The sequence below is a fragment of the Colias eurytheme genome, chromosome 10, assembly GCF_061535395.1.
Source record: "Colias eurytheme isolate Ceu_HAF_F1 chromosome 10, ilColEury1 Martin Lab GWU primary, whole genome shotgun sequence".
Classification (NCBI taxonomy): Eukaryota; Metazoa; Arthropoda; class Insecta; order Lepidoptera; family Pieridae; genus Colias; species Colias eurytheme.
In genome coordinates, this window is record NC_142989.1 from 8,831,458 (window position 1) to 8,857,916 (window position 26,459).

At 36.2% G+C, this 26,459-nt stretch overlaps 3 protein-coding genes and 1 long non-coding RNA gene across 7 annotated transcripts in view; 3 read left to right on the forward strand and 1 right to left on the reverse strand.

Annotated features, from left to right (window-relative positions):
* LOC149905349 (uncharacterized) overlaps positions 1-8,566 on the forward strand; it is a 44,932-nt gene extending 36,366 nt beyond the window's left edge. For all 4 annotated transcript variants that reach the window (XM_090106665.1, XM_090106667.1, XM_090106666.1 and 1 more), the window contains 5 exons: positions 1,302-6,641; positions 6,718-6,884; positions 6,993-7,204; positions 7,291-7,481; positions 7,648-8,566. In XM_090106665.1, the coding sequence (XP_089962791.1) occupies positions 1,329-6,641; positions 6,718-6,884; positions 6,993-7,204; positions 7,291-7,481; positions 7,648-7,872 (6,108 nt within the window). In that variant the 5' untranslated portion in view covers positions 1,302-1,328 and the 3' untranslated portion in view covers positions 7,873-8,566. The remainder of the gene's footprint in view (positions 1-1,301; positions 6,642-6,717; positions 6,885-6,992; positions 7,205-7,290; positions 7,482-7,647) is intronic.
* Positions 8,567-10,733: 2,167 nt separating this feature from the next.
* LOC149905350 (uncharacterized) lies at positions 10,734-11,782 on the forward strand. The gene is made up of 2 exons (XR_016457162.1): positions 10,734-10,821; positions 11,186-11,782. It is a non-coding gene; the product is annotated as an uncharacterized LOC149905350 (long non-coding RNA).
* Positions 11,783-16,158: 4,376 nt separating this feature from the next.
* Positions 16,159-20,680, forward strand: Cont (Contactin). Its single transcript, XM_090106134.1, has 3 exons — positions 16,159-19,806; positions 19,891-20,076; positions 20,164-20,680. The coding sequence occupies exons 1-3, from the start codon at positions 16,366-16,368 to the stop codon at positions 20,458-20,460; spliced, it is 3,924 nt and encodes a 1,307-aa protein (XP_089962260.1). The 5' UTR covers positions 16,159-16,365; the 3' UTR covers positions 20,461-20,680.
* Positions 20,681-21,977: 1,297 nt separating this feature from the next.
* LOC149905352 (uncharacterized) lies at positions 21,978-25,191 on the reverse strand. The gene is made up of 7 exons (XM_090106568.1): positions 25,021-25,191; positions 24,733-24,937; positions 24,586-24,659; positions 24,246-24,350; positions 24,110-24,112; positions 23,859-23,981; positions 21,978-23,561 (listed from the first exon to the last, which is right to left on the reverse strand). The coding sequence occupies exons 1-7, from the start codon at positions 25,189-25,191 to the stop codon at positions 21,978-21,980; spliced, it is 2,265 nt and encodes a 754-aa protein (XP_089962694.1).
* Between the last annotated feature and the right edge of the window lie 1,268 nt (positions 25,192-26,459).

Consider the following 26,459-nt stretch of genomic DNA (forward strand, 5'->3'; position numbering starts at 1 on the left):
CTTTCATAAGCTAGGCAATTTCCTACTGAGATATTTAAAAATTCGTATAATATTAATAAAGGAGGTATGTATGAGTGAAATTTAAGTGATTGATTTGATTTTTAATGAGTATAAGTAATATTATGTTTCTTCAAAATAACGTACGTCACATGTCTCTCAGTAATATTAATATATATATAATTAAATATTTAATAGAATAGATATACATAATTAAATATTTAATAGATGGTAATACAATACAGCAAGACTAATACGATTCTATTTCTGTATATCGATTTATTATTACATTTACTAGTCTAGTTGCGATATTCAAACTTGGAAAATATCAAAATAATGAGCATTTTATATTATGTATAGTCTATTCAGAAAATGTTTTCACGTGTGAAATTCTATATTGAACATTTACGTATACGAAACATAAACAATCTAAATCATAATATAAATTAACTACGTAAACACAGGCACAAAGAACTTCACAGGCGGGGTGAAGTTGGCATTACTGTCATTTTGCTCATGATAGTAGTTCTTATTTCCGTGGGATAATGAATATTTTACATTGTACGAATCGACTCATGCCTAACTTCAGCCCGACCAAAAAGATTGGAGAGTATAGAACTGTAGAATGAAATATGAATACGATTAACTGTTTTGAATCCGTCGTCACTGCTGGTAAGAAATTTACCATACTTCGACGTGATCTTTCAATATGAGATGTCAAGTTCAGTTTTTTTTAGATTGTTTAGAAAATAAGTGCACATGCGTTTATAAGAGTATCCATTTGATTAAACCATTCATCAGAACTAATAATGAAAATGGATTTAATAAGTTTTATATATAGCTAGATAAGCTTTCTCGATAATATCTTTTGATACTACGATTACGAAACTCGGTGCTGAACATTAAAAAAAATAGTATTTATCACAAGTAAAAAGTTTTCACGCGAAAATATTTATAAGTGGGTGTGCGTATTGTGATTTGTGCGTGAGGTTGCCGTTGTCGGTGGCGGGCGGCGAACCGAGGGCGAAGAACGCTCAAGGGCAGCCGACGGGTAACGACCCCATCGCTCACTCAACTATATTATATTTGACTAATATGCACTTGACTAAGTGTTACGAAAAGTTTTCGACGAAACGGAATAAATGAGCTTATATTTCAATAGTTATTTAATTAATGTTAGGTAGTCTTCTCGAATATACGAGCACTCTATGCTAAAAATAGTTAATCAATTAATACCTTATTATATTTTATTATAATATGTATAACGCAAATATACTTACTAATTGGAAAATTATCCTTTTCAGGTTTCCAGCAGAAACGGAAATCGTAGCATGGATGTTTCTTTCAACAATGTTCTGGAAGGGACGCGCCAGTATTTTATGGGAGTGCCAAAAGCACAAGAAGGTTCAGGACAATCCATGTGGCCATCGGGAACTCCGCCAGAAGAAGGCACTCCAGCAATGTCAGGGGCACCAGCACCGTCATCGCGCCCACCGTCCGCTGCTGCGGCACCGCCATCTACGCCGACACCAACACCAGTTGTAGTTCCTCCACGCCCACCTTCGGAACCAATAGAACCCGAACCACATATAATACATAAGGCTACTGTGATGCGAGAAGCTGCAGAAAAACGACGCGAACAGCCAGAGCCCGAGGATGAAGAAGAACCAGTTGGCGCTATTTCACCACCTTCTCATATTATACGCAAACCGACAGCACATACATTACCGTCGCCAGCTCCAGCACCCGCGGCACCCTGTCCTTCGCCAGCAAGGCCACCTTCGACAGCTCCGTTGCAACCACCTCAGGCACCGGAACCAATAGAAACTCAACAATATCGAGCTCCGGTACATCGAGGTCAAACTCCGACAATAAGACCTATCGAAGATTTTGTGTCCGGACGCCCACCTGATCCATATCCTGCGAGTAGATCAGCAGATTCATATCCTCGCTATCAATATGAAACGTCTATAGCAGACAGTAGTAGGATCTCTCACGGACCTATAGTTGCATCCCCACAACCATCAACAATTTTACGTCAAAGTCCTCAAACATATGCACGCATGTCCAGTACAATGACACAGCATACTATTCAACGTTTAAATGACACTAGTGCTTCTAGTCCAACAGCGCAAAGGTATGTTATGCAGCCACAAGCGCCACCACCGCATAACGATCGCGTTCCACCAATATATCATCCTCAGGCATTGCCTCCAACTAAACGCATTACATCTTCTGGTGGTATGTATGCAACATTACCACAGCGTCGTGAAGCCACAGCCTCCATCCCGCGTACTTCACATTTTGAGACGCATCCATCATTACCTCAAAGAAAATACGATCCCCAACATACGTATTCGGGATATCGGCCTACTACGTCAAATTTGCCACATAAGACAAATCACAGAATGGAACCCATCCAACCTTTACCATATAAACATAATGTACCAGATACAATGAGCTCGCATTATTCCGTTAGATCTGATCGCACTCCTGCGCCTATACCTCCACCACATCTACACGATTCAAGAATTCAAGGTCGCGTAGATTATATCAATAAAAGTGTACCCTTAGATTCAAGAAACAGTTACCATTATCCTACACCTTCTACATCTTCAACAAGATATCATCAAAGTGCATCCGTTCCGATAGTTCAAAACAATTCGTCGGTGCCCGTGCGACCCCCATATCGGCCTGCCGTCGCGCCGAAAACGAACTATGCCTACACAGCCACAAATCAAATACAGACATCTCCGTCTCGTTCTACTATTAAATCTGGATACCCAAATCAACAAGCAAGAATGACTGTTTCAGTTACATCATTAGTAAACGAAATGAATCAAACTAAACAAAAGCGAGAGTCACCATTAGATCTCTCTGTGAAAACAGTTAAAAATTCGGCTGACTCTTCTACAACTCAAGATGATGTTATTGATTCCATGTCAATGGAAAATAAATCTTTACCCCTGCAACCTCGATTAACAAATAATAGACATGTAGTGACTGATCGATTAGTTTCATCCCATAAAGTTGATTTTGCGCCTGATTTTGCGCAATATAGGGAGCGACTTCGATATGGGGCAGCTTCTCAACAATGTCACTCACCTATTCGATATAATGGATCGTATGAGAGTGCTCGATTAATAAGTGATAATTATCCTACTGAATCTCGTCACCAAGTTTATTCTGAACGAGCAAAGTACAGTAGTTCAAGTATAAGTCGAAACGACTATGTTCCTCGAATAGATCTTACCAGACCTGTGAATGATGATAGAATACGAGAAGATGGCAAAGTCATTGAGAGAAAACGTATAGCAGTACCCGCTATTAGCAACATTCCAGAAAAAATCCCTAGACGTGATGCTTGGCCAGCTGATAGTCGAGGGGAAAGGCTTAATCAATCAGCTAGGGAACAGCGTGATCTGATGAGCCGTCCAGTTTACGACTACACTAGTCATAAAAGATTTGAAACTTATCAACATGACATCAAACATCCCGTACACGTTTATCATGATAGTCATGTGAATGTGAATCCAGCTTATTCTAGAAGCGCATATCCGACAGAAACGCCAAGGGAGGTAAATGATTTTCACGCTCACTACCAAGATAAGTATTTCTCGAATCGACATATAATACAAAAAATTCCAGGCAGAGACACACTTCCTCAACATATAGATACCCCAGGTACTTTACAACATTCAGATAAAAATGTTCGCAGTCTTCTAAGGATAAGCTTAGAAACAAGACAGTCTGCTAATTTAGAAAATGCTAAATCTAATACATCAGTTCCTGATCTCATTGTTATAGATGATGTAGATGATTCTGTGATAGAAATAACGGACTTGACTAAAGACAATGATCATGAGGCATGTAACAAAAATATGTCCAAAGTTGTTCAAAATAAAGTGATACCAAGTTTAGGTAATCACATACAAATGCCCAAAGCCATAGATTCTATACCATGTGATTCAGAATATCAGCGATTTGATAGCTATGACAACAAAAGTAAATCGCCTGAAAGTGATGTGGCATCTAGAATAAGAACTAAAGCTGAACTCAAGGTTATGCCACCATCACAAGACAATTCTATTAAATTAGAATCACGTCCAAGTACACAACTCAACAATAATGATAAGGAAAAAGTGCTTCCAAAATCCCAGAAACAACATCTATTTAATCAAATTCGTGAGGATAATTTACGTTTAGAATCTGTCATAAAAAATGAAAAACCAAATGTTGAAGTCTCTTTAGCAGAAGTAAAATCAGAACCAATGAATATAGAAGAAATAGAAAAAGATGCAGTCATGTCTATAAAAAGTGAAATAAACCTTGATATTCATGATAACAATCCTATAGAAAATGAAAGTGTCGACGATTTGGACATGGATTGGGCTACTGCCTGTGAGAGTTTTGTTGAACAATTAAAATCTGGATGTCATAAAAAGAAATCTAGAAAGTCCGATACATTCGATAGTAATGAATTTGAATTAAAAAATAGCAAAGCTATAAGCGAGAATGGCAGCCATACTTCAGAAAGTATTTTAAATGATATACCTTTAATTAATATAAAGCAAGAACCAATAGAAAAAGAAGAGAGTACCAGTTTAAGTGCAGTACCTGAAGAAATAATGGTAAAAAGCAAGGAAGATACAAAAGATATAAAAAGTAAGCCTGATAAAAAAGCCGATAGACATAGCGAAAAACCTATAAAAAGCAAAACTCAAAATAAAAATAAACATAAAAGTAAAGGTGAATCAACATCATCACCATCTATATCAATAAAGAAAGAAAAAGATTTAAGCGTTCCGCTGAAAACAACTATAAAAGAAGAGTCTGAATCAACAGATGACGACGAGCCATTGATTAAAAGTAAAATTTTAAAAGAAAAAGAGAGACACGAGCAATTAAAATATCAGTTACTCAAAGATCTATCAGAAAAATCTGCTATCGTAAAGCTCGAATGTTGCGATGCCAGTACAAGAAAATCTTTAGATTCTACAACCAAAGAAAAGTCAGATAAACCTATTAAGTCTAAAGCAACTCGATCCTCAGTAAGATCAAAAAATAAAGCAGTATCTGTAGAAAATATTAAGTGTGAGGTAAACGACGGGTCTAGTTCTGAAAGTGAGGAAGATACTCTAAGCAACAGATTAAGAACTCGAAAAAATACAAAAACTGAAGAAAAATCACCGTCCACGACCAAGACATCTGCCAAAACTTCTCCGTCGAAAAAATTAGAAACTAGCAGTACTAGTAATAGTTCAACTCCAGTTAGGAAAGCTGGCTTCGGCGATGGATCAGATTTTCACCCAGGTTGGGAAGAAGAACTTTATAGATATAAAAGATCATTACGGATGCCTACAAGGCTGATAGCCATTCCAAGAGGTCGCTCAGGTGGTCCTTTTGGTAAAGGATCGTATGCTCATTTCACGCGCGGTTCTACTTCTCTCCCAGATTTAGATCCTATGCCCTTATCTCCGGCACCTTCTTCCGCACCATCTGCTGCCACAGATGAATTGTATAGACGTCCTGAAAAAACTACATTGGACAGCGATTTAGAATCAAATTCTAGTTATTCAGCTCATAATAGGCTTCATTACGATTCTGAAGCTTCGACGTCAACCGTACTATCTTCGACAAAGCCTAGAAAGAGTGGAAGTTCTATCGTTGATGTTCTTATTCAAAGATGTGGAAAAAGAGAAGGCTCTAAAAAGCGATCAAAAGACAGAGAAGAGAAAACGCCAAAAATTTTATCAAAATCTTCAAATATTACAGAACTTTTACCCACCCCGAGCTTAGGTCTGCTTAAGAACGGTCATAAGGGTAACTTAAGTGGCAAGAAAGAAAAAGTTTTAGAAGATATATTTTACTTAGGGGCTTTTAGAAAAGAAACTGTGACTGCCTTTAGAGATGCATTCATCAAAGATACAGATGGATTAATTGGTGCTACTGAAGAATTTGCTCCCTTAATTCTAAAATCTAGAACAAGAACAGAAAGTCGAGTCTTAAAGCAAAGAGCAACTATAAAAGAAGTATTTGGTGATGATAGGCCCGCTTCTGCTCCACCAACATCTTGCAGAGATGATTGTATAGAAGATGAACCAACAATTGAAGTTAAAAAAGAAAATGAACCAAAACCCAAATTGAAGCCTAAAATATTAAAACACAAATTAAAACGAAGGTCCAGTTCTATCAGAGATGGTCTTAGAAGTACTAAATCCTTAAAAGGAAATGATGCTAAAGGGCGAATGATGAGATTAAAAAAACGAAATAGTATAATGAAATCTTTATCAGGCAAAAGAATGAAAGAAATATCAAATAAAGTGAAAAAGGAAAAAAGCCCCACACCGGAAGAAAAAAATAGTTCAAAAGAAGAAAGTAGTTCCGTAGCTAATCCTGAAGGTACTACAAAAAGGCGATTAAAACGCTTATTCGGTAGAAGAAAATTGAGTTCAGGGTTCGACTACATTAGAAAAAAGAAAAAAGTTATACGTAAAGAGGAGAATGGGAATAAAATTCGTCGCCCGGCGCCCAAACCATCACCAGAATCCGTCCATGACATCCAAAAAGAGATTAAAGGCTGGTTTATCAATAAAAGCATTGGAGAAACGCACCTTCACCGGGCTGCTAGACTTGGCTTTACTGTAAGTGTCCATAATACTTTGCTTATTTATTTATATTAAATAAAGAATTGTTAATAATGAGTTGATCTTGTTACAGGATTGCGTAGCTTACTGTTTAGAAAAAATGGAATCCGATCCTTCAGCAAAAGATAATGCTGGTTTTACCCCATTACACGTAGCTGCCGCAAAAGGCCATGTGAGGATTGCTAGATTACTTCTCCAATATGGTGCTAATGTTTCTGCGGCCGCCCAAGGAGGAATTAGGTAATTTCTTCGATTTCCATTAAATACTTCAAATTTCAAATATTCTTAATAATGTTAACTGCGTTCACAGTGTTTTCTTTTTATTTATTAAACCTGTATAAATTTCAGACCTCTTCACGAAGCGTGCGAGAATAGTCATATAGAAGTTATCAGACTTTTATTATCTTATGGTGCGGATCCCATCCTTGGAACTTACGCTGGACAAATGCCTGAAGAACTAGCAGAAGGGATGGCCGCTAAACTAATACACCTACACATAGAAGATGTACAAGGGCGATCCCTCGATCCATGGAGATTCCCCCCGCCTAATGAAATTATTGGTTAGTTGAATTCACAATATATTCTGCTTTGGAATTTTTTAGCGGGTTGATTTTCATGGTTACCTATGTTTTTCGGTCTTATTTAGATCGAGAAGAAATTGGTTGTGAGCCATTGTCGTCGCCGCCGCCAGCATCACCACCGCCGACCCCAGATGCTACAATGGAAATTCAATGTACCGAGACTCCTCTGCCACCGTTTTACAGTCTACGAACCGCAACTGGTCAGCCTGCGGATGGATTGTGGTGTTTATTACAAGACGTTACCAATATTCTACAGGTGAGTATCTTTATCATTTTATCGTCTCATTCTATTCTTTTTTAATATTCAGTAACAGTATATTTTATCTAAGCTAATAAAAATGTTAAATAGGTTACTCATCAAACGATCTGTTTATAATGTTTAGTTCGAACCTCGTTATTGATTGTTATTTTTTTTTTTGCAGATTAAGTCAAAAGAATCTTTACTCAAACAAATACACTGTGGTTCGGGTTCGCCTAAAGAGCTACTGCGTGAAATACGAACTCAAGAATTCCTAGAACGAGCCCAATGCCATCAACTTCTGTGTGCTGGAGAGAAAGTCAACGTGCGCGCTTCTAAAGTCGCTTTAATACGGGTCACAGATAAACTAAGACAGCTGTTAAAAATTGAAACAATACTGGTCAGCTGACATTAAAACTCTATTCCTATATTTAAATCGATATAGTCAATTATCGCATCGAAATTTCAAATCATCACAATTCCTTGTAAAGCAGAATGTATGATGATATATTTATGAACAAAATATCCTGAGAGATTCGAGATGTAACTTATAAGGCAGCCGTTATAGTATCCCTCCCATACGACTGCGTCGGATGTAACATATTTTGTATTGTATTTATGAATAAATAGTATTGTATATAATGTAAATATAATTTAAATTTAATCGCAATTGTAAATAATAAATGTCGCTTTAAATGTAAAATATTCTCATGGGTGCTATTTAATGTTGGTGTTTGGTAATCGGTTAGTTAATTGAATATGAAAATGTGTTGCGAGAATAATAGTTATTAATTTAGAAATTAAAAAGTTATAGTTACCAGAAACTAATTTAATTATAAGGCTAGCATAATTTAGATTTGATTGTGCAATAGTATACGTGCGTGTTGAACGCGTAGTAGATGAATTTCTATGAAAGATTTGGGAATTAACGTTCGCAACAATCGTTGAATTGATTCTATTTTATTTTAGAAAACTGAATATCATACTTATGTGTATTAAAAGCGAAAACCACCATAAAGAGCAGATTGATATTATGTATATTAGTGACGTAATTAATTTATGTGGAGATTTTTGTTAATTTTATTATTAAATACCTTTTATTATTATACTACTACTTACAAAATAATTTGCTCAACTTCTTCTAGGAATGATATGACGGTGGGACGCCCCAGTGGTTTTACTCATAAACATCACAATGTTGTTAGGAACATAGTATAATAAAAATTAATTAAGGGCCGATTTTTCAATCGCGAGATAAACAGTCTAATAAGTACCCCTCGAATAGATTTATTCAATTATTTATCTAACTCATTACGGCTCGCCTATTTTTCAATCGTGATTTATTTGATGAATAACTATCTGACCAAATATTTCCATATTGGCAGCACTGCTCTCGGAGTGGCGAAACAAACATATTAAATTAGTCAGGTTAGAGCGGGATAGAGTCAAATCTTGCAATTTGTCAACAACCGTCATTATGACTCACGTCAGGAGTGCACTTGTCTTCTATGATTGTTGATTGTTGTTTCGATTCGAGTAAAGAGTTTGGTTAAATTTGTGTTTCAATTTATATATTTTACGATGGAAATGACATACTTAAAGGCAGCGTTCGGCAAATTTTCAGTGGCATGGTCATCAGTACTATCAAAAACATCAATTTCAATATGATTTTAATTGATTATAATTATATAGAAAGAGGTTTAATTGTTAATAATTCTACGCTCTATGTTATGACATACGAAAATATCTCAAATTTGACGCGTCAGTTGTCAACTCAAACGCCTAACAGTCGAATAGCGCGCTATCTGGCCGTTGGAGCGGCAAATAGATTTATTCCTCAAATAACGTAGTTATTGGATAGATAAGTCCTATTCGTCTATTGAAAAATTGAATATTTTGTTAACTGAAGAATAAAGTCTATCTAGCTGTTTATCTGGGCATTGAAAAATCGGCCCTAAAAATATTATATAATATATCAAATTATAATTCCTAATAATCATAGACCACTTTTTATCACAGTCATTTTTTTAATTTTTGTTCTTTGTTAAGTTTGCTATTTTTGCCGTGTAATATTTATTTTCTGTACAATTATTCCACAAATATTAAAGTAGTGTTGTTATTATTAGTTATATTACGGTCCAATAAACAAATAGGTAAATTATGAATTCATATAGCATATGCATATCGAAATGATAATATTGTACATAAGATAAACAAATTATTTTTTAAATTATTTAAAAAAAAAACAATGATAAATAACAGCTGGCATCAAATGTATAATTTATTTATTGAAACAATTTAGCTTGCTATGAGGACTTTACCAATATTTTATAAAAGATTACAAATGGATGTTCCAATACACATTAGACCACACATGTTCCGCCCTATAATTTTTATGGAGACAAGAAACTAAGAAGTACACGATAAATCTGTGATGAACTATTATTAGGAGGGTAATGTTGCGTGCGGATAATGCTGAGAAATTTCATAGAATGTAATTGATGTTTTATACGATTGTATACATTTGAATTTGTGTAATAACTATCAGGCTTAGACCTTAGATTTACCTTTAATATAAGTATTATAATGATTAATGACACGATATTTCTTGTTGGTAAAATAAATAAAAATCAATAAAGCGAACAATCATACTGAATACGTCTTTTAATAATTCCCCTTAAAAACGATATTATACGCCTACGGTATTATACGCCTTGCTAAAAGATCGATGCTGCTAGCTATATATGGGTAAAGACCAAAATTTTGACGCATTTGCCCAATCAAAAAATTCCCAAAAATTTTTCTTGAAAACTATGTATGATAGAATTTTACGACAATTAATATTAAATTAAATGGTTATTTGTCCAGCATGCCAAATACCCAATGTTATAGAATAATACTCAATAGCAGAGTAAATAAAATAATTTATCTACTAACGCGACCAAATTATGTACAAAACGGCATAATAATTTTGGAGGGTGAACTTTGAAGATATTTTTGAACAAGTTCTATGTAACTTATAGGCTGAATGTTGAATTCTACAGCAAAAACGTATAATGAGCAACCTTTTTCACGTAGGCTATAAGGAACAAACTGAAATATTATGCTTATTTACTGTTTTTTGTTATTTATGTGCGATTTTAAACAATTGTGCTACTTATTTTGTGCAACCGTTTTCATTGGCAGTTTCTATAGACTATAAACAAGGTAGGTTTCGCTTTGGAGGACTGGCAGCACTGCGCGTAATTGTCTATGACACCTAGAGAATAACGGCCGTATTGTATCATTCGCATTGCTAAACTCAAAGTGGTTTAGTGTGGTCAGAAATTTTTCGGCAGGTTATTCAACGATTCTTACGGTAAGTCTTGTGTTTTAATTATAATTCAATAGTGCTCTAGGTAAAAAAAAGCATGGGTGTTTGCGTAATATTCATTTTAATTCGATTCACAGTGTAGTTTCAGAGTAATCAATATTTACTTACTGTGCTACCTCACAATTGTGACACTTTTGTATTACTTTTGTAACACCAGTTGTACAATTTCTGTGTCACCACAATTGTGCTACCATAATAAGGTTGAGATACACTTAGTACTAGGTATATTTGTTTAGCATTTGAGAAAGCTATCAATAATTGAGTATTGGGATCGTTTTAATTTAGAATATGCCCGTCGCACGCCGAATAGCAGACATGAAATAAGACATTTTTTCTTTTCAACTTTCAGATGCCACTTACTTCGGCAGAATAGTCCAAAAGATATAGAGAACGATTAAAAAAAGATAATCCTGAAAAATATGAAGCTTTAAAAAAAGGAATTTAGAAAGGACAAAACAATTGTACAAGACCAAGACAGCTGTTTTGATAGAAGAACAGAAAGAAGACAGAGGAAAAAATGGAGATAATTTAATGAACTAAGAGATAGACCAAGAGCAACAAACACAGAACAGACTATTCGAAGTAACGCTTCACAAGATGATGAATATCCCATAATACAACCTGGAATCCATTGCCCGAAATATTCAAAGACGAATTGAACGAAAATTGCGGAAAGAAAATACAGAGCTTCGTAATAGCGTACTCACTTTGAAAAAAGGTTATGATAGACTTTTTAATCAAATGAGAGTACAACAGCAACGTATGGCAAAAATGGAAGAAGATTATGAAGAACTGAAAAAAAAGTTACAAATAGCACCTAGCAGTGAATATGGAAATATGATTTCCGATAGCCACGTCGAAGCAATTACTCCAATAAAAAAAACTGACCACTTCATAAACTTTAAATTTTGGAGACTTAATAAACCCTTCTTTTCTTAGATTATAATTTTGTTTTAATTTCGTCTGAAAATAATTTAGATATTGATGTCTATTTTTAAAACTATAGGTTTGTATAACTCCTAATGTAACCTCAACTTTATAGTTTTTTGCTACCACTTTGTGCCACTATTGTGTTACACTAGTGTAAATTTCTGTGCGACTTTTGTGTCACTATCGCACAACATTTTGTGTCACTATTGTGTCATTTACGTCAATATTTTGGACTTCACCCATATATTATTAATTCAATTTTTCTTAAACATTTTTGCCACATAATTACTCCATCTAAGTACTCCATGTAGAATAATAGAATAATTATCCATTTTACCTGTAAGCCTTGGTTCAATACTCTTGTCTTATATCTTTCAGTCCAATAAATATAGAAAAGAAGTAACATCCCTGACTGAATTTTGATTGGCTACCAACTGTGCAAGAGCCAGGAGATTAAAGTGTAAGTATGTGTGCAAACACAGGTGCACTCCTTTTTCTTATATTATATTCTCATAGTCCGAACTCTATGACATAAGTAGAGTTCGGATAACAACTGGACAATTGACAAACATAGCTTTTTTTTTTGTGTGGTGTCTCTCAATGTTAGCCAGAAGGGCTTCTACATTTTAACGCGGACGCGGGGGTGAACTGAAGTTTCACCCTGGTAGCGACATGCACAAGGGCGTCCCCCCTTGACGGGGACCACGAACCTCGGCTTGAGCTGTCGCTTGAGTGGAGGAGGCCAGAAGGGCCCTAATCGGACGGGCGCTCACCCGGGTGGGCGCGGGAACGCGGAACAAGGGACAAATATGGCGCAGGATTAGCTTTATAGATTACAGAGTCGCCCGCGGCCGCGGCGGTAGTAGCCTCGCAGAGACGAAAATTCTGAAACCACCGTTTGATTGGGACATTCTTAGATCTTTTTTATTTAGCCTTTGCGACCAATTCTCGCTTCACTGAGCATTAAACAAAATGAATAAATATTTCAGGGCATTTTTACATGATTTCTCTGACCGCATAAAATCCGCCGCGTGGTTTTGTAGAAGATGATTTAGAAAGAGGCGGTGGGGACTTAGTGTTAATACAATTGATGCGCCTAGATCCACCGCTCCAATCTTTCTATCCTAAGTTTCTATCCCCATCTTCATATGAAACTCTGCTACTCTTCTGCTACCTATTAAGAGCACAGCCAACTGCCAAACACTATGTTTTGATGGCTTCTCCTTTTCCATAAGGAGGCACTGATTTTTTTTTTAGGATTTCTGTGTGTTAAGTATAATATTATGTTTTTATTAATAATTTAAATATAATCTCATCAAGTCAAGATTTAATAGTTAGTTTAATTGTGATAGTCATTCTTTTCATTGCTCTTTGCAGTTTATTATAATTTCTACTACTTATGAACGTGAACTATGAAATGTAAACAAACTGTGACCACCGGTGACTCAAATTATTTTGGAATACCCACAGAGCAAGTTATAGGGAATACCTATCCGTTCATATTCTTATCATCGCTCGTACCTAATGCCTGGTTCACACTTTGATTAGTGCGAGTGCAGGTGATGAGTAGTACTACGTGTGGACCAAAGAGGATATAATCACTACGTTTTACTTACGTTGGTGTGGACAGCGACTGTTTAGAGCTAGCGCGCACCACGACTTTAGAGCTAGCGCGCACCACGACTTTATGCAGCGTGATTATTTTATCGCAGAAATATAACGTATGAGTTACTATGACAATGCGCGCACATGCGATTAAGTAATCGCAGCGATTTTAAAATTGTGATTTGTTACATTTTGCTGCGACTGCTCGCGACGCGATTGTCGCGAAAATGAAATGCAGAATATGAAATTGTATGGTACCGCGCGCACTGCGATAATAAAATCGCACACTCGGGCCCGGCCGGCACTTCACTTGTGTTTCGTCTGTCCAACAGTAAACATCGTAGTGGTATAGGTACTTTTTGGTAAACATAAACTCAGTAATCTGTCAAAAGTTTGAATTTATTTATTTATTTATTTAACACTTTATTGTGCAAAATATATACATAAAGGTTACAATAATAAAAAAAACACAAAGGGCGGCCTTTTGGCGGAATTTTCATTCTATAGTAGCCAAAGAATTTTTTGGGATACATCCATATCAGAAATACAATGAACTTCCATGTATGGATATCCATACACAAGTTCATTGTATTTCTGATAAAAGAAATCTTTGACATTTATATCTGCTGTAAAAGGATGAGTCCAATATTGACGAATTTTCTTTTTTTTTTCTTCTTCTTATCCTCCTAAGTAGTAACTAAAGACAAGCAACTTGTACGAAATCCATGATGAAAGTGAGTAATGATCACTATTAAATTATCGCTGTGCGCGCACCGTACTCTCTGCTATTTTCTACAGCGCGATTTTGAAATCGTGTCGCAAAAATTAAAATCGTGGTGCGCGCTTGGCCTTATGCAGCGTGATTATTTTATCGCAGAAATACAGCGTATGAGTTACTATGACAATGCGCGCACATGCGAATAAATAATCGCAGCGATTTTAAAATTGTGATTTGTCACATTTTGCTGCGACTGCACGCGACGCGATTGTCGCGAAAATGAAATGCAGAATATGAAATTGTATGGTACCGCGCGCACTGCGATCATAAAATCGCACACTAGGGCCCGGCCGGCACTTCACTTGTGTTTCGTCTGTCCAACAGTAAACATCATAGTGTTATAGGCAAGTTATAGGAATTGTTTGGTAAACATAAACTCAGTAATCTGTCAAAAGTTTGAATTTATTTATTTAACACTTTATTGTGCAAGAAACAAAATATACATAAAGGTTACAATAATAAAAATAATAAAAAAGCACAAAGGGTGGCCTTTTGGCGGAATTTTCATTCTATAATAGCCAAAGAATTTTTTGGGATACATCCATATCAGAAATATATACCATACATGGAAGTTCATTGTATTTCTGATAAAAGAAACCTTTGACAATTTTATCTGCTGTGAAAGGATGAGTCTAATATTGACGAATTTTCTTTTTTTTTTCTTCTTATCCTCCGAAGTAGTAAATAAAGACAAGCAACTTGTACGAAATCCATGATGAAAGTGAGTAATGATCACTATTAAATTATCGCTGTGCGCGCACCGTACTCTCTGCGATTTTCTACAGCGCGATATTGAAATCGTGTCGCAAAAATTAAAATCGTGGTGCGCGCTTGGCCTTATGGCTGGTTCACACTTTGATTAGTGTGAGTGCAGGTGATTAGTGCGAGTGCAGGTGTGTAGTGCGAGTAGTGTCCAATTGACTGCGAGTGCAGGTGATTAGTGCGAGTGCAGGTGTGTAGTGCGAGTAGTGTCCAATTGACTGCGAGTGCAGGTGATTAGTGCGAGTACAGGCACGCTGCGAGTGAGGGGGAAGGGAGGGCGCGCGGGACGTGGCTACTCGCAGTCCACTCGCAAAAAAATAGAACACGCTTCTATTCACTTTACTACACAGCCTACTAAACACTCGCACTAAACAGTCGCTGTCCACACGTAGTACTACTCATCACCTGCACTCGCACTAATCAAAGTGTGAACCAGCCATTAGTGCGAGTGTTTAGTAGGCTGTGTAGTAAAGTGAATAGAAGCGTGTTCTATTTTTTTGCGAGTGGACTGCGAGTAGCCACGTCCCGCGCGCCCTCCCTTCCCCCTCACTCGCAGCGTGCCTGCACTCGCACTAATCACCTGCACTCGCAGTCAATTGGACACTACTCGCACTACACACCTGCACTCGCACTAATCACCTGCACTCGCAGTCAATTGGACACTACTCGCACTACACACCTGCACTCGCACTAATCACCTGCACTCACACTAATCAAAGTGTGAACCAGCCATAAATCGTGTGGAACCTTATGGCTGGTTCACACTTTGATTAGTGCGAGTGCAGGTGATGAGTAGTACTACGTGTGGACAGCGACTGTTTAGTGCGAGTGTTTAGTAGGCTGTGTAGTAAAGTGAATAGAAGCGTGTTCTATTTTTTTGCGAGTGGACTGCGAGAAGCCACGTCCAGCGCGCCCTCCCTTCCCCCTCACTCGCAGCGTGCCTGCACTCGCACTAATCACCTGCACTCGCAGTGAATTGGACACTACTCGCACTACACACCTGCGCTCGCACTAATCACCTGCACTCGCAGTCAATTGGACACTACTCGCACTACACACCTGCACTCGCACTCATCACCTGCACTCGCACTAATCAAAGTGTGAACCAGCCATTAGGGCTTAGTAGAACACTTACCTACACAATATATAATATACTATCTATTTTATTTCCATAGATTTAAAAATTTTATCTGTATTATTCCAATTTGTCAATAATATACAAAAATGACAGTTTGTATATTGTTGTTTATGGTAACTCAGCAAAGGCGGGGCTTGATTTTAATAGTTGAATTGTTTTACCGTTTGGTTTCGTTTTCACCTTAGTAATTTAGCAATAAATTGACTTACAACGGTTGAAAATATCACCTTTAAATGATAAATAATCAAAAGTGTTAAATGTTCTTGTAAAACTCAGTGTAATGGTTAGATAGCATTGTTATTAGCAGAAACAAAACATGAAACAAAGTTTGCTTTTACTGTATTTGATCGGATATGTGACTTGTCAAGGTGGAGACTCGTCGAGTCCTTTTAATCCGAATTATCAAAAGCCATACCAGTCAGATAATTTCCAAAATAACACTTCTTACCGTCCTATATCTCAAGTACCTTACGGAAGCTTTCCTGTAAACCAAAATGAACATACATATCAGAGTTCTTTTTATCAAGACAGTGGGAACTCGGACACTTACGGAGACGGTGACAATGAAGTAGATCCGCAAAATACCGCTTCCTATTATGCAGGTTTGGATTATGAAGAACGTTATAAATGCCCGCCCAATTGGATTCGTTTTCGAGAGTCGTGTTACAGGTTTACGAAATCGCCAAACAGGCCGCGTAACGAAGCTCGTAAAATTTGTCAAGCGTACGAATCAGATCTAGTTTCAGTTAACAGCCCTGAAGAACATGGATTCATTATCACAACATTAATGCGTATAGATCCGCAAAAAGGGTCGTGGTATGTGGGAGCTCATCAACAATCACCAGGCTATTGGGCAAATGATGGAGATGGCTCACAATTATCAGGACTCGATAATGCTTTCTTTGACGATCGTAAGTTGACATACACCAGTTATAATTTACTGCCCCGTGACTATTTAGTTTATAGATTTTCAACAGAAGACGGCCGATGGGGCCTAGCCCCTGTTGAGGGTACTCAATATTTTCATTTTATTTGTGAGGGACAAACTCAAAGATTGCATTACCTCATTGAAGAAGCAAGATCTTTTACATACGGATTGGATACTTTTGATCCTGAACGCATACCCAGAGGTCCATACTTTATTAAAGAACCCGAAGACACTATTTATGATCCATTACGAAATCATCATGTACAACTGACATGCATCGCAGGTGGCTATCCTGCACCCACATACCAGTGGTTTAGGGAAGATTATCAGGTAGATAGCCCCGTTTATACTCCAATAGATCCCCTTGCAGACTCCAGATTTATATTAAGCGGGGGAACTCTTATGATATATAATCCTGATGCAGATAAAGACAATGCTAAATATCACTGTACTGCAACAAATAATTTTGGTACAATTAGATCTGAATCAGTGAGGCTATCATTTGGTTTTATTAGAGAGTTCAATCAAAAAAGGCCTGTGGAAAGTGGGAAGCAATATTGGGGTAAAGTAATGTACTGCGATCCACCTTCATATTATCCCTCTGTTAATTTCCTATGGGCTCGTAACTATTTCCCTAATCTTGTAGAGGAAGATAGGAGAGTGTTTGTTTCTTATGATGGTGGTTTGTACTTCTCTGCATTAGAAACCATTGACAGAGGAAATTACAGTTGCAATGTCATGAGCAAAGTGTCAGATGCTGGCAGGAATGGTCCATTCTTTCAACTTCTTGTTTATCCACATTCTGATTATCAACAGTTGAAATTTCCAAACAATTTCCCCAAGGTTTTCCCAGAAGCTCCTGTTGTAGGTCAAGAAGTGAGATTAGAATGTGTATCTTTTGGATATCCAGTACCATCATACAATTGGACAAGGAAGAATGGGAACATGCCTAAAAAAGCATATTTAAGCAATTTTGACAGAGTTTTAACTATACCTCATGTAGGAGTGGAGGATGAAGGTGAATATATTTGTGATGTGCGTAATGACAGAGCACACATATTAAATAGTGTATTCTTAAAGGTACAAGCTGAACCAAATTTCACAATCCCTCTTGCTGATAAGCATATGGATAATAAAGGCGACCTACATTGGAATTGTGAGGCATTTGGAATTCCAGATGTCAATTATACTTGGTGGAAAAATGGAGAGAAACTCTCAATGGACAATTTAGCTGTAGAAGATCGGGATAGGTATGTGATACAAGATAATGTCTTAATAATAAAATATTTGGATCCAACTAGAGATCCAGGCATGTACCAGTGTGAGGCAAAGAATCAGTTAACAGCTAGATATTCCTCTGGGCAGTTAAGAGTACTCTCATTGAAACCATCCTTCAAAAAACATCCATTAGAGCCAGAAACTTATGGTTCAGAAGGTGGTAATGTCACTCTTAAATGTTACCCAGAAGCTGCACCTAAACCAACATTTACTTGGAAAAAAGATAATATTGTCATAGGAGCTGGTGGGAAAAGATTCATCACTGAAACTGGAAATCTTATCATTCGGCAACTTTCCCGAGATGATGAAGGAGTGTACACATGTGTTGCAAAAAATCAATATGGAACAGATGAGAGTAGAGGCCGACTTATTGTTTTGAGAGCGCCACGTTTCATTGAAAAGTTGCCACCACGAATAACAACACAAGTTGGTCGAATTGTATTTTTGCATTGTAGTGCCGATATCGACGCTTTACTGGACACTGCATATTTGTGGAACCATAATGGAATACGCATGAAGGATGCGTCCGATTTCTTTGCCGATAAAAGAATCAAAATAGATGGCGGAGAAATGACGATTTATGACGTCAGTCTTTCTGATGTCGGCGAATATGAGTGTATAGTAAAATCCGCCATTGGGCGGATTTCTTCTCGTACACAATTACGCATCGAAGGCCCTCCTGGTCCCGCTGGTGGCTTACAAGTTTTGAATATACAAAGATCTTCACTTACGCTTGAATGGACCGATAGTAATCCCAATGGGCGGCCAATCACTAGTTACGTGATTACGGGACGTACCCAGTGGAATTCCTCATGGTATATTATTAACGATAATGTTGTGAACGTAATGGAAATCGACAGATATAATGGCCGTAAACGTGCAGTTATTTCCACGACTCTGATGCCTTGGTCTGTATATGAGTTTAGGGTGCAAGCAGTAAATAGTTTAGGTATTGGCGAACCTTCTTCCCCGAGTCCACAATTCTCAACCCAAGCCGATAAACCTGATCGTGCTCCAAGTAATATTGGAGGTGGCGGTGGAAAAATCGGTGATCTAACTATAACATGGACACCTCTACATCCATCTCAACAAAATGGACCTGGAATCCACTACAAAATATTCTGGCGACGAAATGGATCTGAGGTAGAATATCAATCGCTTTTGCTCAAAGAGTATGGTAATGTAGGCATGCACGTTGTACATGTAGCAATCGATTATTTCTTTACGCCATACAATGTTAAGGTGCAAGCGTTTAACGATATGGGTGCAGGACCAGAAAGCGAGGTGGTCACCATATATTCAGCTGAAGATATGCCACAAGTTGCGCCGCAACAGGTATCGTCCAGATCGTTTAACTCTACAGCTCTGAATGTCACCTGGAATCCTATTGACCAGTCTCGTGACAGATTACGAGGCAAATTAATCGGCCATCGCCTCAAATATTGGAAGAAAGCAAATAAGGAAGAGGAATGTATATACTATTTGTCTAGAACTACTCGCAACTGGGCCCTAATTGTGGGTCTTCAACCTGACACTTATTACTATGTGAAGGTAAATAGTAATTTTTCTTCTTTGAGTTATTCTGATAGATTATGAGTGATTGAGTTATTAATTTATAATATTATATCTTTTTAGGTAATGGCGTTTAACTCGGCTGGAGAAGGTCCTGAAAGTGAAAAATTCTTGGAGCGCACGTACCGTAAGGCGCCACAAAAGCCGCCAGCGTCTGTGAACGTGTGGGCCGTGAACCCCAGCACAGTGCGTGTTGTATGGAGATACGTGCAACCTACATCTGAAGAGGAACCTCTTCTAGGATATAAGGTATGCATTTTTTTAAAGCTTACAAAAAATGTATGTACATATTGTTTTATCCAAATTTGAATATAATGTATTTAATGTTTTTTTCAGGTGCGAGTTTGGGAAATAGATCAGGATATGAGTGCGGCAAACGATACATTAGTGCCCGTGGATCATAAGCTCGAAGCGTATGTCACGCACCTCACACCCGGCAAGACATATAACTTGCGAGTGTTGGCCTACTCTAATGGTGGCGACGGCAGAATGTCCTCACCTGCCATTACTTTCCAAATGGGAGACTATCATAGCGACTCTTACGGCTATTATGTTAAGTCAGCAGCCACCTCAAACACATTCTACAAAACTATTTTATTGATAATTGTATCTGTCTACTTCAAAGTATTGTGATTTTAAGATTTTCATAGGTTAGTGACATTAGAATAAAAATCCAGCTTATTTTTTTATTATACGTTTACACTTGTAAGTAACGCTAACTTCGCATTTATTTTTTTGCGTGGTGATAAATATCCGGCCATTTTACTTTTTTGTATTTTTTTGCTTTACATCACATATTTTTTTACAAAGGTTTTTTTATATTGTATTAACTATTAACTTATGAGTATTACACAATTACACATGTTACTTTTATTTTATCCGTATCGACAATAATTAATAAAAAGATGTTTAAACAAGTATTTACGCGTAGATGTTTGTCTGTAAGAATCATATCACTGGACGAATCTCATAGTTGTAAGAATAATTAATTTGTATGTAATGTGAATCCGAGCCATTGTTCTTTAAGAGTAGTTTATGTGTATATATAGGTAACAGTTTGGATATGTAGTACAAAATATTCTATTCGACTATGAAATACATTTTAACAGACAGTTATTGTAACTTATATTTTTAATTTGCTATTTTTATGCAGTGCTTTTTATTTTTTAATTTATAATATGGGTATATATTATATGTTTACAATCAATAAATCGGTCCAATTATTAGTATCATCATCTGTTCTAAAAGACTGTTTGTAATCTCTCTCTTCAAGAACTTGAATTTTTAAAGGGTTCATTAATAAAAGTATGAATATATTAGCAAAGAAAATTTTTGTAACTGCAATATATAGCAATTTTAAGGCTTAAACCTATTTGTAGTCTATAATAAATTGCCTTATCATTGTTATCATGTAAAATCTTTTATTTTTAATAAACTTTTTAAATACAGTACAAGTGTTTGAATCAAAAGCGTATTTTATAAAAACAAGACGAACCATTCATTTCTTACTGGATTATAGAGATTAGAAAAAAAGAAAGAAAAGACATTTAATTCAACGCACATGAAAAACTTAGAAATAAAAACACAGAAATTGAAAAGAAAAACATAGTGAAATTGCGAAATAAAATGACTTTTTACTACTATTCAAGATATTGATTAGGAGAGCGTTTGCGCAATTGCTGAAACACTAGCTTTTCGCCATCGGCTTCGACCTCGTAGTCAAAGAAAAATAGTACGCATAGTTCCCGTTCCCGCGGGATAAAATATTCTATGTCCTTCCTCAGGTCTCAAGCTAGCTCTGTACCAAAAATTTGAAGTCAATCCATTCAGTACTTTTTGAGTTTACATTACAGTATACAGACAAACACAAAAATGCTAAAAACTTTTTTGGAAATTTTTGGCTTCGGTATCTATTGTATAATATCACGTCCCAAGTATTAAAAAAAAATATTCAATGTACAATTTTGACTCTCCTACGATTTTATTATATGACTGTAACCTATAGATTAAAACATATAGGTACCTACCCAACAACCTATAGATTAAAACGGCGCGGCAATGAAATAAAGAAAAGTCCAAGATTTTAATTCTTAATTGTCATTTATTGCACAATCCCTTATTATTAATTAATAATTATATTTTAATTACCATTACATAATTGTGTGTTTTACTTTGCGCTTTAAACATTTTGCATCAACGCTACTTAAATCATCTTCATTCATTCTTTTTTTACATATATCTGAGCCCTCCCTTTGCTTTTGCGCTTTTAATGGGAGTAAACCAACAGCAAAAGGTATATTCTCGTCTAATGTTGGGCATATGTCACGACGCTCTTCCTCTGCTGCATTTTTATCTGTCCACTCATTTGTAGCACGTTTTAAAGTTTCAGGGTCATTGCCATTATTCATTTCATCATTTTTCAGTGGCAATGGTTCGATATTATCTTCAATTGCATCTTTATCCCATTCTAAATCAACGGGAATAGTTCCAGTAAACTCATTTTTATTATCGCATATAGAATCAATCGCTGTGTTTGTTTCCCTGTCTTCCTCATTAAACACACATTTCATATTTTCGAAATCAACGTTATTATTTGAGTTATTTTGCTCTGTATTAATTTCACTCGAATCGTTTTGAACATCGTTAATATTGCTCTCTAAATCCATTAAGTCTTTTATTATTTCGTCTTGTTCCTGAGTTCTTTCATTATGATTAAATCTATCTGTATCATTAGATTGCTTCGGTACAGAAATTAAACAATCTATTTCATCTTCTTTAAAGTGTGTGGATTCTGTTAGCTGCAAATTGAAGTCGTAACAATCTTCGTTTCTTACTGAACTTAAAGGATTATATTGTTGGGATATGCCTTCACCCAACTGAGAACCTTTTGTGTCTAATAAAGACATACTAAAACTTGTATCTAAAGAACTGCTCACTGGACACAGTTGATCTACCCCTCTATGGTCGTTGAGCTGTTGGTCTTGATAATATTTTTTTACATCTTCACTCATAGATTTAGTAAAGTACTGCATATCGTTTTCGATACATGAAAAATCATTTGTGCTTTCGTTGTCAATACTATTAGTTCCATTTCGAAGGCCACTGTCCAAAACCACATAGTTTTGTTGTTCGTTGAATGATTCTAAACTATCAGGTAACAAAGCGTTCAAATTCGTGTTTATTGCATCGTCATGACCAATGTTATTTTTATCAAAATTACTATTTGACGTATAATTGTTGGAGCCTATAAGCATTTCGCCTCGCTCTATAGATTTTGATAAATCATCAATGCTTTTAATTTCACTTGGGTCAGCAACCTTTTCAATGATGTTAGGTTGTTCAATGACTTCATATTGTATTTCACTGCTTTGAACCATGTCTAAAAGAACTTGTTCGTTAACGTTTATGTAAGACCCGTCACCCGACTCAAAGAGGATAGGTAGATCTGTTGGAAGTCCAGCACTCTTTAGCGCATTAACATACTGCGACATGGCTGAACTTATTTCATTATTATTTTTGTTTGTGTCACTTGTAGTTGTAGTGTAACTGGAGGTGATGGTTTCATTCCCTAACGAGTTTTCTTTAGAAAATGATATTGTTGGATCCAGGACATTGGAAGAGGCAGTTTGATCCATATACATGAGATCACTATCCATATTCATGTAGCTGTTTGAATTTGATTCCGGTTCGCATATACTGTTTACAGCTTGGGATAATGTTCTGTCCATGTAGTCCTATAAAAAAGATTAATTAATTGTTTTTTATTTTTGATAAAAAATAAAAATAGATTTGTAACTAATTTTTTTAAAGCAAAGGGTGAATTATATTATGAACTAGTGGTGCGCCCCGGCTTCGCCCGTGGTACATATTTCACAATAAAAGGTAGCCTATGTCCTTTCTCGGGTATCAAAATATCTCCATACCAAATTTCATGCAAATTAGTTCAGTAGTTTAGACGTGATTGAGTAACAGACAGACAGACAGAGTTACTTTCGCATTTATAATATTATATAGTAAGGATTAAGGTGTACCTGCATCTGTCGGCTCTGTAAACTCTTTAAATGGTGGATAGCTTTTCGCGAATCCTGTTCACGTCGAAGCAAAGCTCTTTCCGCAGCCCGGCCTAGGACGCCACTTCCATCCCAACCACCAGACTATATATTATTAAAAGACTTTGTGATTACGATTTTTTTTTAATTATTATTATTTTTTTTAATATAGTTATCCTATGAATAATTTTCTTCATCTACGATATTATTTCATTTTCTATATAATCTTGTACCTGCTAAGTATCCATGAAATATGGGATCAAAGCAGAGTATCAATAATATGGATATAGTGATTTAAAATTCCATGACTTAACTTCTACGGTCTAGGTACATGGTTTCTTAATAATTAGCTATTTAAATATTTCTTACACGAAAACTAGGACGACCTCTTCGGGGGCGAATCGATCGCAAATCAAATTCTCCACCGTTAATGCCTTTGTTTTCGATATCAAATGGTATGCGCACAACAGTGTCCTGTAAGGATGGGAGTCATGATCAACCAAATAACAATGCTTCAAAATATACTTTAATTTTATATAAGAACTAATTACATTAGCAGTAGTCCGATTTTCACCAGTTGGGATAGTAGTTGGTATCGAATTCAATGACTTGTCAACGTTATCCTAAAAATGTGATGGTTAATTATTCATTTATATAGTAATGTAAAAAATACTGTTACTTTTGCATTAGGTAAAGGTACTTTTATTACCTGAGAATGTAAATCAATCAACGACTGAGGCGGTCGATTTATTACCACTGGTGGGGTAAATACGGGTAATTCACCTTCAATATAAACAAAAAATTATATAAGGTAACATAATTATAAGAAAAATTCTTGGTTTACTTAATTTCTTACTGGTGCTTGTAATTCCAAGGCCTTCTTTAGTGACTTTCGACAAACCCTTTATTTTAAGAAACTGTGCTGCAGATACCAATTCATCCAAATTTTCTTCAGGGCATTGAGTCTTGCCACAATACATAAATTCTACAAGGCATTTCATTACACCAAATCTCATTTTTAATATAATTAGCGGTTCTCCTGTTTGTTTTTGTAACACGTCCTAGAGTAGTGCTTTTATTAGATTCGAAAAAATTAAATATGGGGAAGTATGGAAACGATGGACATAAAAATATACCTACTCACTTGAAAGTATGCACTACTTGCTGCCAGAACAGCTTTGTGAACACGAAGAGTATGTGAACTACACATAAGCGTCATATCCACTAAGGCTTGCATTTGCAATAGCTTTCCAAATCTTGACATCAAATGTTCTGAATAGTCCTCATAATGTAAGCTGTATCGTATCGGAGCCATTTTTATTTAAATTAAACGTTACTCAAATCATGTACAGAATGTTTCAAGCTAAATGACAGAATGTACATTTGATAGTTTAAAACAAATGAATTTTGAAAAAAAAAAAATTGGTTCAAATAGTATGTTTATTTTTATCAGCCAGTTTGAAACGTAAGAATTAAAAAGTTTTTATATACTTACTTAATATGCTATTTTTTTAGTAAATTTTGTAATAGCTTGATTGATTTTAGGAATTTGTGTATATGCGGTAGGTCTGAGTAAAACTACTTATAAAATAAGTAAAGTAAGTAGTCCGATGAACGCTTGGCGGGTAGCCTTGGTCAGCATACATTGAGTTTTATTAAGTACTAGCGGTCCGCCCCGGCTTCGCCCGTGGTACATATTTACGTTTTCTCTACATAAGAACCATCCTCGTACTTCAAGGAATATAATAGAAAAGAATAATCGAAATCGGTTCAGCCATTCACACGTGATGCCGTGACAACGCGAAACGGGTGCAGACCCACCGCCTTTTTAACTTTTATAGCTCCCGCCGCGCAGCGCGTCGAACGCGGCAACTGATACACAAATATAATCCTTATGGCATGATTCTGTATTCACGCGCGATGACTTATAACGTATTTCATGTATAACTTTGGTGTTTCTACACCGATTTACATGATTCTTTTACTATAACCTGCCCAGGAGTATGAAGAATAATTGTGCCAAATTTAGTTAAAATCCGTCGGGTAGTTTTAGTTTCTATAACGAATATACAGACAGACAGACAGACAAAAATTTTACTGATTGCATTTTTGGCATCAGTAGCGATCCCTTATCACCCCTTCATAGTTATTTTTTAAATATATTTCATGTACAGAATTGGCCTCTCTACAGATTTATTATAAGTATAAGTATAGACTAGCTGTGCTCCGCGCTTTTACCCGCAGTGCTCAGTTCCAATTGGTCTTAGCGAGATGATGTATAGTCATCGATAAATCTGCTATCTAACATCGAGAGAATTTTTCAAATCGGACCAGTAGTTCCCGAGATTAGCGCGTTCAAACAAACAAACAAACTCTTTACCTTTATAATATTAGTATAGATAGGTACATCTGAAGAATATTTAATTCTACGGGTGTTTTTGTTTTCTGATGTACAAGTAAAAACAAAATTTTCCCGCTTTTTAATGGCAAGACAAGTTATTAAATAAAATAGGAATGTCAGCCTAAGTCGAAGTTTACCATGGTAATCACAGATGGTAATCGTTATAAAAAAAAAGACAAAAA

Bases quoted from the DNA above. Each gene is read 5' to 3' on its own strand.
- Cont (XM_090106134.1), top strand. From the start codon at position 16,366: ATGAAACAAAGTTTGCTTTTACTGTATTTGATCGGATATGTGACTTGT. The intron at 19,807-19,890 runs GTAAATAGTAAT...ATATCTTTTTAG, and splicing joins ACACTTATTACTATGTGAAG to GTAATGGCGTTTAACTCGGC. The intron at 20,077-20,163 runs GTATGCATTTTT...TGTTTTTTTCAG, and splicing joins AACCTCTTCTAGGATATAAG to GTGCGAGTTTGGGAAATAGA.
- LOC149905352 (XM_090106568.1), bottom strand. From the start codon at position 25,191: ATGGCTCCGATACGATACAGCTTACATTATGAGGACTATTCAGAACAT. The intron at 24,660-24,732 runs GTAAGAAATTAA...TTTATATTGAAG, and splicing joins CCTTGGAATTACAAGCACCA to GTGAATTACCCGTATTTACC. The intron at 24,351-24,585 runs GTAATAAAAGTA...CCATCCTTACAG, and splicing joins TGATTGATTTACATTCTCAG to GACACTGTTGTGCGCATACC.